At 43.0% G+C, this 11147-nt stretch overlaps 2 protein-coding genes across 6 annotated transcripts; one reads left to right on the top strand and one right to left on the bottom strand.

Moving 5' to 3' along the window:
• LOC127779632 (uncharacterized) lies at positions 1-2652 on the top strand. The gene is made up of 4 exons (XM_052306464.1): positions 1-269; positions 1332-1421; positions 1540-1743; positions 2340-2652. The coding sequence occupies exons 1-4, from the start codon at positions 86-88 to the stop codon at positions 2426-2428; spliced, it is 567 nt and encodes a 188-aa protein (XP_052162424.1). The 5' UTR covers positions 1-85; the 3' UTR covers positions 2429-2652.
• Positions 2653-2851: 199 nt separating this feature from the next.
• LOC127779631 (CST complex subunit TEN1) lies at positions 2852-6066 on the bottom strand. Of its 5 annotated transcripts, none has more exons than XM_052306461.1 (4): positions 5944-6066; positions 3718-3835; positions 3441-3594; positions 2852-3353 (listed from the first exon to the last, which is right to left on the bottom strand). In XM_052306461.1, the coding sequence occupies exons 2-4, from the start codon at positions 3819-3821 to the stop codon at positions 3237-3239; spliced, it is 375 nt and encodes a 124-aa protein (XP_052162421.1). In that variant the 5' UTR covers positions 3822-3835; positions 5944-6066; the 3' UTR covers positions 2852-3236. The 5 variants fall into 5 exon arrangements, with proteins under 5 accessions (XP_052162421.1, XP_052162423.1, XP_052162422.1 ...); XM_052306463.1 differs by lacking the exon at positions 5944-6066 and adding an exon at positions 4789-4902; XM_052306462.1 differs by lacking the exon at positions 5944-6066 and adding an exon at positions 4737-4872.
• Between the last annotated feature and the right edge of the window lie 5081 nt (positions 6067-11147).

Here is an 11147-nt window from a genome sequence, read left to right as displayed (position 1 = left end):
GTAGAGGCCCATAAAGCCCACAGCTTTGTGCAGCCGAAGCGTCTCTGAACTCTGAAGAAATCAAGAAATCCAAGCGGCAGCAGCCATGGCGACGAGGTGCCTCTCTTCTCTCGCCCTCCTCTCCCCCTCCCCCTCCAGCTCCGGGAAGGTGGCGGCCATGGCCTCCCCGCCCGTCCCCTCCTCCGCCGCCCCGCGCCGCCGTCCCGGGACCCGTCTTTCGGTGGCCACCGGCGGGGAGCAGCTCGTCACGGCGCAGGAGGCGTCCCAGGGTGAGTGAGTGAGTTCTTGGGTGATTTCAGTTGCAGTGGTAGTTGTTCGATTTAGTGTTCCTGTTAAAGATTTACTGGCTGATTTCGGGAGTGTTTCAAGAATCAAGATCAGTCTGGACTCTGAACTGAACCCTGGAGCTACATATGAACAAGAGTTAGTAAATCTTGGTGATGTTTAGTAGTAGGGGAATCGATCACGATGTGCACCAATCTATCTATTTAGCTCAACTCTAGTATTACTTTTAGTACCAAATTCGAAGTTCTAGGGGGCTTGCAGCTTTGCCTATTAGAGTGGAGGAGAGTGGATAATGTAGTACGGAGTATGAAATTAACTGATACTCGCTGATTTGATGGTACAGAGTATAGGCATATGTGCAATTGTGGTTAAGTTGTAGAGGTGCAAATGTTCAATATGCTTGTACCGTGCATACATTTAATTTTACAGTTCTATGTAGCATACATGGATATGAAGAATCACATACTGAAATATGTTCTCTAAACATGCAAAATTCATGTTAGTTTTTTTTTTTCATCTTAAAACCACAAACCAGTTGCGCTTTTTATTGGCTGGTTCTGACAAGGCAAAATATGGAATACTAAAACTGTTTTTATGTAGATTGTTAAACAGCCATGACCTGACTGAACTGCTCAACAATCCTTACTTTCTTTTTTGTCTTGAGCAAGAGAGTTAAGCCACTATTTCAAAAAAAAAAAAACGCGAATATTAGGGAATGACCTAATATCAAATAATTAGAAGGGGTGAAGCTTTGAACCCAGGTCGTCTAGCCCATCACCTTGTGGAGCTAGCCGGAAGACCCCTGGGCGTTTCTCGTTAAGCCACTATTTCCATCAAGGAAACAAGAATCATCACAATAATTCCTAAGTTAATTAATAGTCATATAAGCACAATGTGCATTTGCTTTGAAATTGTGGGTGCTGAGATGCTGACTACATTTTCCTTTGTATAGCTTTTGTTTGGTTTTTGGTACTCATATTGGCTATAGCTAGAGTAAGTGCCCCTTTTCTCTGAACCAAATCAAACATGCATGATTTCTGGTGCAGAACCTGCTTATGGAGTTGTTAGCATTCACCATGTTGGGATCCTATGTGAAAATCTCGAAAGGTCAATGGCCTTCTACAAAGATCTGCTTGGTGAGTTAGTTATCAGTTTTACATGTTCTTGTGTACATGCTGCTTGTAAAGTAAAACTGACACACAGGAGGAAATGCCCTCACTGCTTGTAAACTAAAACTAATTCTTTATCAATCAGGTCTTAAGGTGAATCCTGCTAGGCCAACCGACAAGCTTCCTTACAGAGGTGCTTGGCTCTGGGTTGGTTCTGAGATGATTCACTTGATGGAGCTGCCAAATCCCGATCCATTGACTGGGCGCCCAGAGCATGGGGGACGTGATCGTCATACCTGTATGGCGATCAAAGATGTGTTGAAGTTAAAAGAAATCTTTGACAAAGCCGGTACTAATGAATTTTTACTTTATTATCTGTTGCTTATACAGTGCACTAGCAACAACTGATAAAGAGTAAATGCCCTGTTTCTCTGCTCGTTGTCTTCATAGCCTTATTAAAAAACCACTGATCTTTGCCGCTATAGTCCCATGGTTCTTGCAATAAAACCTACTAAGACAGCAGGCTATTTTTTTTTCTGATGTGGTAAATTGAAAGCCTGCCCTGTTTGGAGAAATTTATAGATGTCCTGAAAACCTCATCCTTTGTTTTAGGTAAATTTTACATACCACCATTGCTAGTCATCCAAAAGGTCTGTTGTCTTGAAAGTAATACTCATTAGACTACATAAAAGTTCTAGTCAATTAAGATCATAGCATCATCCATTCACATCCGTATAATGTTCTCAAACATTTTCCCATTTTTATGAAGTGCCATGACAAATTATTTCATTTCCTTATCTTAGAACCATTACACTTTGTGTCAGCATTACCATTTCACTTGTTGCACATTTATAATGCTTAATCTGCATTGCAGTACAAACTATTAATTCCATTATCCTCCATTACCAACAATTTGATGACCGCCTTTAAACTGTTGGAATGCAGGAATCAAATACACACTTAGCAAATCAGGGCGACCAGCAATATTTGCTCGGGACCCGGACGGAAATGCGCTGGAGTTCACACAAGTGTAGAAACTGAACCAAGAATTTTCAACTAGAAGAGATCATAGCCCTACTGTAGTTACCAGTATCCGGTTAAGAAAAAACTGATTGCACATATCATTGTATCGGTTAAAAGGGTACCACATCATGATATATTCATAGTGAAGTTGTATGTTGGTATTGGACCCCTTGAAATATTCTCCAGTTTGGTTTGTACTATTATTCATTATTCAAACATATTGTTGTTACTGATAGATGAATACTGTAAGCTCCCACTTTCAGATTAGTACACATATACTCCTCTCGTACCGTTAATATCCACTGTATCCTTCAGATATTAATTACCGAATCACACCATGCAGCTGCCACTTGCCACCTGCCAATTATCATCCCTTTTTCAGAATGATTTATCAGGTTTTGCCTACGTTTCTCAAGGAAAGAAACAAAAATAACTGTAGTAAAATTGAGACTATTGACACTGCGGCACTATCTTTGTTTCTGCTTTACACTTCACTGCCCAAACTAATGATTCTGCATACGAGCGACACCTTTTTCACCAACCTAGTTAATCCTGTTCTCTGCATCACTTCGATGAAATTTGAAAAGTACATGTTTCCTAACAAAGTCATGCAACAGAAAAATCTCCAGGCATGAAAACAACCAGATAATTGCTCTACATCTCAATTCTCACCACCAATGTTTATGGTGGTCCTAGTCCTACTGACATGATCTGCCTTCAGAGATTTAGTTATGATACTCTGCTCCCCTTTGCAACTGGGAACCATTGCAGTCAAGCTGACAGATCATTGAACATTTTCCTGATTCACAGGGCTTTGGATCATGATCTCCTGGACCGTAGTTGAGCTTCGTATTGTCGTCGGATGAGCAAAGATTGCTGGTAGAGGTTCAGGTCAATACCGTCGACATTCCTACCTACGCGTGCTTGCAAAACGGCCTGCAGAGATGTAAATAAGTTATCAAAGTATCTTCCATTGTTGCATCAAATAGGCTCTGATGGACTTTCGAAAGTAGAATGGCATACATCGTTATCTGGTTTGATCAAAAGTTCACCGATGAACTGGTAGGTTGAATTTGTGCGGAAGCTGATCTCTCTCAAATTCTGAGTGTCTACCTTGAGGCTTGCACCGCCGTCTTGAATAACAGCAATTGCAGAGTTCAAATCATACGACTGCAGACTAGAGAAAATACAACAAGATTAGTATAATTCAGGACCTATGAGTGGAAGTATTCAGGACCAATGAGTGGAAGTTCAGAAAGAAATTTATAGGAGGCTTAGAATAGTTGCATCATACACTTACACTCCAGTTACTCTAAGCGATGCTCCTTGTCTGAAGGACTCTGAGGAAGGTTCTAGTTCTTGCAAGGTAACAGGCACCCCAGGCTGAAGAACAGAAGATGCCATCTAGCACCAGGAAACTGATACAACAGAAAATGAGGTGGTTATATCAGGCTTAACGGAATGCGCAAAAGGTAGTAGTAACAAAATGTCAAACAGAAAAAAAAAATACTAGAGCATGTGGTATATTATCTTGTTAACTCTACAAGCATTGCTAAAATCTAGCTTTTGCATGAAGTTTCTCATGCTGGAGAGTTCAACAAATAAACATAACAGGGTAACTAAATGATCTCTCTCATTCTGAAATTTCCCAAATCCCATCAACTACGGTAATGGGAGCATGAAAAATTTGCAAAGAATATAGCACTTATCCATTAATTACGAGCTATGACTACATCCTGTTGTATTAATCTTTACACCAGCTGTTTGGTAATGTCGAAAAACATTCTAGGAAAAAAAATCCCGTTAGACATACATGGAAATTAACATTGCTACAAAATTTAATGGTGACTCCTGAAAGAAACTAATAACACAGGGAAGGGATGATATGAACAAGAGGATACCCTAATGGTCAATAACGAATTAATGATTTTCCTAAAGATTTAATGAATGATTTACAGAGTAGGAAAGTATGTGAAAATTTACAAAATGGTAACGTAAAGCAGTTATGACTGCATAAAAATACATTGCATACTAGAATCCACACTGATCTAGTGTTGTAGTTTTGCTTATTTCCCATTTCCTTTTCTTTTAAAAGGATGGGGAAATGCAACAAATCCATTGTCCATTCTGAGAAATTAAGATCAGAAAGGGATTTAAACTTGGCCCAGAAAGAGTTGCATATGTGTACACTATTCACATAACATTCATAAACAGAGCAGGAATACCTATCGACAGGATAAACAAGAAAGAGAACACAAAAACCATGAAAACTATACATGAAGAGGACAACATATCATCATTTTGTAATGAAATTCTGACCTAGAGTTAATCCCCATTTTTTATGCTTGGTAAGAAATAATAGCAGACTCACAAGCACGAATAGATCCAATAAACTCTACAACCCTGACAGAAATTGCCTCTGAATCGGCTGTCGGATCAGTTGTATCCACAACAATCCTTGGCACATCCCCAAATTCATAATCTGTGCAACCTTGGTACCCATCCCGAAGCCTTTCCAGTTCAGTCCACGTCTTCGGCTTATGCCACCCATCACCACCATCTTCTGGCACTGCAGCACCTCGCTTCTCCAGCCTTCGGCGCCATTCTTCTTCATTGCCTGGCCGACATTCCACAACAATAACAAGGGCACCCGGGAGGCTGGTGAGTGCGTCAAGGTGAGCGCGGCGTGACAGCGGGGAATCCACAACAACGGATAAGCCGAGCTGGACCTGCCTCTCTGCCATCCGCCACAGCACGGCATAGGAGAGCTCATTGAGCATGCCGATAGCAAGGCCGTCGACGCGCTCAAGTGGCAGCGTGCAGTCCCGGACATCGTCCTTGTCCAGGAGTGGGCAGCAGAGCGCGGTGGCGATGGCGCGTGCCACGGTGGACTTGCCAGACCCTGGATGACCCTTCATGGCCACTACCACCACCGGCTTTTTTGCTTCTTCCTCAGCCATCACTGCCCTCTTCTCAAAAGCAATAATCCCGAAATTCCCAATTCACAACACCCTCTCTCCGGTTGCTAATAATACACCGGAAAGAAATGGTTTCTTGGCTGGCAACCACCACTACACTAGCCACCAATCCAAGCAACGTTATCCTACTCCCAAATTTAGACGGCAACCCAAGAACACATTAAGCTAAAATCTACACGGCCCAGAAGCATCCAGGGGGGACGGATACCGACAGGACTATGAGAAAGGGACAAAAATGAACCGAAGCAAGATTGCGACAGGCTTAGATAAGCTCGTGAGGGTGTGGGATCTAGCATAATCCGAGAGACCAAATTCACACCAAGAATAAACAAATCCCAGCAGCCATTGACAGCGACATGAAATCCAATGTGCCAACAGTGTTCCATTTGGGGAGATTAATCCATCCATCCATCCATCCCGGTCTAAAATATATCAACTCGCAAGAAATCGACAAATCAGTGAGGGACAGAAAGATTAATCAGTCCAAGATTGTTCCGAGCGAGGGGCAGGGAGGAGGGAGGGATAAACGATGAGAGATGGATCACTACCTGCTCCGGCGAGATGCTCGCCGTCCGGCCGGAGAGGAGGAGCGATTCGGCGGCGGCGCGGCGGAGGCCGGGTCGGAAGCGGATGCACGGCAACGTGGGTGCAAATGGGTTGAGATGGCTTGTACGGCCCAAGTGCAAAGCAGCCCAGTTTGGCCCAATAGAAAATAACAGAAAAGAAAGAAAAAAGTACACGGTAGGTCCCTCAACTTGTCATCAAGAGTTACAAAATCATAACTCAACCGCAAATCCGGATACAACGCATAACAAAACAAGTGCAAACTAGATCCCTCGGCGGTTTTAACTCCGGTTTTATACGATGTGGCGGCTGACTCAGTGTGGAACCCACGTGAACCCCAAACGTCAGGGTGACCACGTCATCATCATCTCTTTCCTGTGTCCTCTCCCTTCCTCCTCCTCCTCCTCTCTCTCTCTTTCCTAGTTTTCTCATACAGGCCGACCATGGGGCGAGGTGGGAAAGGGCCGCTGGCGACGGGCGGTGTGGTGGTGCGGCGACACCGGAGAAGGGGTGACACGTTGGTGGTGGGCGAGATGTTAAGACTGCTCTTGGCGAGATGACGTGAGCGACGGGAAGGGCTCTGCGAGGTTCACCGTCGCTGAGGGATGACAACGGCTTGGGGGTGTCGCGGCGCCACGCCTGGTCGGAGGCCGCCTCAGCGTGCGCGAGCAGGAGGAGCACCGGCACAAGGCGGCGCGCCGAGAGCGGTCTTGCCTGTCGCCGTTCTGCAGCCGCACTCGCCTGCCCCTCTGTTTCGCCCGCGTCCGGAGCCGTTGCTCGCCCGCCGTCGCCGCTATGTAGCCGCGCTCGCCCGCTGACGCCGCCGCTCCACCTGCTCCGGCTGCGCCCTGCCGCCGCTGCAGCTCCGCCGAAAGACGTGCGGCGATGGGCAGGGAGAGGAGTGGAAGAGCGAGCCCATATGAGCCCCAGTGGGAGAGCGACCCATGCAGAAGACCTCGCCGTTGTCATCGAAGTCGAGCCCCAATGAGCTGTCGCTCCGGCCGTCCTCCCCCGTCCCCGCGCCATCCTTCTCGCCCCTCCAGCTCCTGGCGATGGTGGCGCTTGGTCCTGGCGAGCCGCCGCCGTCGCGCTTGTCGCTGCCTCCTATCGCTCAAGCTCCCAGTGGCGGCGCTGCTTGCACGGCTTTGGCAACGGCTGCTCCGACCACGCGCGGTCCTCAGCCGGCCGCGCCGCCGCCACATTCGAGCCCGTCCTTGGCGGGAAGCGGGCCGTAGGGATAGGGGCAGGCGGGCAGCGGCCGACGGGGAGAGAGGCGGCGCACTTCATCTACAGGTTGGCGTCGTCTGATGCCGTCTTCCTCTCCAGTTGCATCGCCCGACGCCGTCCTCCTCTCCCATTGCCCAGATCCTGTCCGTCGGCCGGTGCCTCCAATGAGAGCCACCACCGCCGGGTTGGGAGCGGCGGAGGATGCAGCACCCAAGGGGACGCGTGGGCGAGCACTGGAGTCGCCTCCCGTCGACCAGAGAGGAGAGCGAGGCGAGAGCGAGGCCGTCGCCGGTGGCGCTGCCGCCGTGTCCGTGTCCACCTCCGCTCCTCTCCCCGCCTGTCGTCAGCTGCGCTCCTCAGTGCTCCCGCGCCGCCGGTTGCCAAGAAGAGAGAGGAAGAGAGGTAGAGAGAGGAAAGGAAGTAGTCATTGATACGTGTGGGTCCCACGCTGACTCAGCTGTCACGTAGAACAAAACCGGGGTCAAAATCATATAAAGACCTAGAGACCCGGTTTTGTAAGTTATGGGATGTTATATATCTGGTTTTGGGTTGAGAGATGATTTTGTAATTCGGTGACAAGATGAGGGACCTCCTGTGTACTTTTTCCAAAAGAAAAGGGTATATATGCAACGAGGCAGATAAGAAATAGAGAGGCAATCAATTGAAGATATACGTACTGTATGCAATAAAATCAATTCTGCTCTATATATGTATATATATGGATGGATTAGATGATCAATACTACTCGTTAATTTTTATATTTATTTATTTTTTCAAAAGACAGTATCGACGGGACGCACGTATAGATATACGCACATTCATACCTATAAACTCACACACACCATATCTCTAAAGACTGAACCGACGGATCTTAATACATCGCCTAACTACTTAAAAGAACAATTAACTGTAAATACGAGAGCCCTTTACAAGCACCCGTGTGTACATGTTTTTATCTCGAAGAACCTAACCAGTTGAGCTATGCTCAATTTACGATTTTTATGTATTATGTATTTTCCAAATTTTCTCAAGTATATGAGATCATAATTGTTGCGGGTTCAACATTTATTTAGCTAGGTTTCCACCAAGGTATAACACAACTACTTAAATCAGATTATTCATTTTGGGAAGTTACGATTCACATGAAACAAATCCATTCTTTGTTTGTGCTAAAAAAAAAATTTAGGGATAGTACCCATGTGTTTTTAAATAAACTGACAACGGACACTATTCATACTTTGACCATTCATTTTCTTTTGCAAAATATTTTTAACAATAAAATATGTCAGGCTATTAAAGTGTGGCATCAAAAATATATGTATGTATGTATGTATGACGACCATTTGAGTATTTTCATGTCCATGTCACCATGTGATCCTTATGACTACTCAAATAAGCCAGTATACTCATTAATAGCATTCTTAAATATATGGAACCCTTCAAGCAAAAATATGTACTACTATATATGACACCCTATGCCTGCTGTCAAACCTCAAATCCAAGTACCTAATATATATAAAAAATATTAATGTTGATCGCCAAAAATGTTATCAGTATGTTAAAAAAAAGGTGCTCTTACAATTAATAAGTTAATATTTTCATTACTGTATGATTATAGTAGTAGAAGATAGTAATCACACACATGCGCCTGCTTTAGACCACAATATCATAAAGACATAATAAAACCTAAGTGATAATTAAGTAAAGAAATAATTAATCAATGGGGACATGCATGCATGAGTATAGAACTCGGCTCCCACATCCCAAAATAAAAGCAACTTATAACGTCCTTAATTTATTTTAAAATATAACAACTTCTTAACCTACATTATATTAATTATCTTGTCAACCAACCATACACATATAACCTTCAACCATTTAATTTCTTCAACTACTCCTTCTCAATCAATTACAATATTTTTTTCATTTAATTTTACATACATTCACTTTAATTAGTTGCGATGGATACAGGCTGTCATGTCATGCAAAACTATCATTTGCTCCTTCCAATAGAATGATATGTAATCCTTTTATGCATTTGAAATTTTTTTTGCATACTTTGTTAATATTAATCCGTGCATATATTCAACCTAAAAGTTCTTATATTTTAGAACCGGTGTAACAGGTATTAGTCGCACACGGGTTGTGGGTGTGACAAGAAAGTACCCCTTCGTTCCAACAAAATAAATAGGAGAATTGCGTTAATGCTCCAACTTTCAATCTCAAATGCAATTTTGCCCTCACTTTTTTTGGGTTTGTGAATTTACCCCTATTTTTTTTCCAATGAAGCCACCGTTTGCCCCTACCATGGATGAGAGTGAAGTGGGTCCCATAATACTGAGTTAAAAGAACAGAAATGAAAAGGAAAAAAATGATTCAGGAATCTTGAGATTACAATTGTACCCCCCCCCCCCCCCCCGATACCTGACTTGTGCTGGTTGTGTCGAAGTTCAGTCAATATTATAACAAAAAATTGTTACAATTTATATTTGTCATACTTTTTCGTATTCAGCTCAGATTTGAATTGTTTCACAAAATCCCAGTTTAAAACAACTTGCAAGTTTCATCATGTTTAGCTCAGATTTGAATTGTTTCACAAAATCTCAGTTCAAAACAAGTTGCATGTTTCCGATACAAATTTGGAATAAAAACACAAGTTTTTTTTTCAAAAGTAGGGGCAAATATGTAATAGCAAGTAAGGGTACATATGTCTTTTCGTGCTCAACTTAACATTGTTATACTCACCATCCAAATCAGGGGCAAAACTCAACTTCGTTTCAAAAAAGCAGGGGCAAAAACGCAAACCCTAAAAAATAAGGGCAAAACCACAATTAGACTTGAAAAGTAGGGGTAAGAACGCAATAGCCCCAAAATAAATTAGATCCTATCTACAAATCTAGATAAACATAAGTTTAGATTTATAGTTAGAATTTGATTCTTTTTAGATGGTCGATCGACGATGTACAGATCAAGTGCACAGGTATTGGTTTAGCTAGTTAGTACTCCCTCCATCCTAAAATATAAGAGATTTTAGCTAGATGTGATACATTCTAATACTAGGAATCTGAACAAATAGCATATCTAGATTTACAACACTGGATTATATATGTCACATCCACCTATAAAATCCCTAATATTTTGGGGGACAGAAGGAGTATAGCCATGAACCAAGCAGCAGCAGCAAACATGAATCAAGCTAATCTAGAGCTAGATAGTGCGTGTGTGGGGTTCGTGCATGCCTGCAGCTCGCTGATCTGTACGTATCGAGCGATATCAATTACTAGCTAGCTGCAGATGCAGCTGCCTTTTGTTTTGTCAGCAGCAATAATTCAATGCATGAGAATCCAAGAGATCCATGATTATTTAGCTTTTGTGCCCAATTGATTGGTTAACTGTTAATTACGTACGTACAACCGACCAATTAATCAAACTAACTGTTTTGTGGGTACACAAACTGCAAGAACCAGGGGAATTTCTTTCCCAGCCCAAATCCATCAAACAATATGAATGTACTAGTTAATTAACGGCATGTGGCACCAGGAAGCAAAGATATTTTTGGTATTTACTTGTAGCCTGTACATATATAGGTTTTTAATTTGTTTGGTTTTGACATGGATTTTATTAGTGTGACAAACTGCTTTTATTTTGATATATCTCTAATTCTCTATCTATATATGTCACAAACGATAATAATGCTTAAGAAATTCAAAACAATTGACAGAGACACATATATAATACCGTTGAGTTAACACATTCAGTGTATCTCTACGAGAAATGGGTATAAGTTTTGGTTTCCATAACAACTTGAAACACAGCAAACAATTAGTCTATCTAGGCTTTAATTTGTTGGTGTGTTGCCCTGAATGAAGCGTCAGTTCATTGTAGCTACACGTTCAATTTTGATGGGATTCGACCAATATGTACACAGCTTTAATTCATGCACTATCAACACATCGAAAAA

Source organism: Oryza glaberrima, chromosome 7, assembly GCF_000147395.1.
Source record: "Oryza glaberrima chromosome 7, OglaRS2, whole genome shotgun sequence".
NCBI classification, from domain to species: Eukaryota; Viridiplantae; Streptophyta; class Magnoliopsida; order Poales; family Poaceae; genus Oryza; species Oryza glaberrima.
Note: the sequence above shows the minus strand (reverse complement) of the source record. Positions and strands in the feature narration are given on the sequence as shown.

Bases quoted from the DNA above. Each gene is read 5' to 3' on its own strand.
- LOC127779632 (XM_052306464.1), top strand. From the start codon at position 86: ATGGCGACGAGGTGCCTCTCTTCTCTCGCCCTCCTCTCCCCCTCCCCC. The intron at 270-1,331 runs GTGAGTGAGTGA...TTTCTGGTGCAG, and splicing joins GGCGCAGGAGGCGTCCCAGG to AACCTGCTTATGGAGTTGTT. The intron at 1,744-2,339 runs GTACTAATGAAT...GTTGGAATGCAG, and splicing joins AGAAATCTTTGACAAAGCCG to GAATCAAATACACACTTAGC.
- LOC127779631 (XM_052306458.1), bottom strand. From the start codon at position 5,377: ATGGCTGAGGAAGAAGCAAAAAAGCCGGTGGTGGTAGTGGCCATGAAG.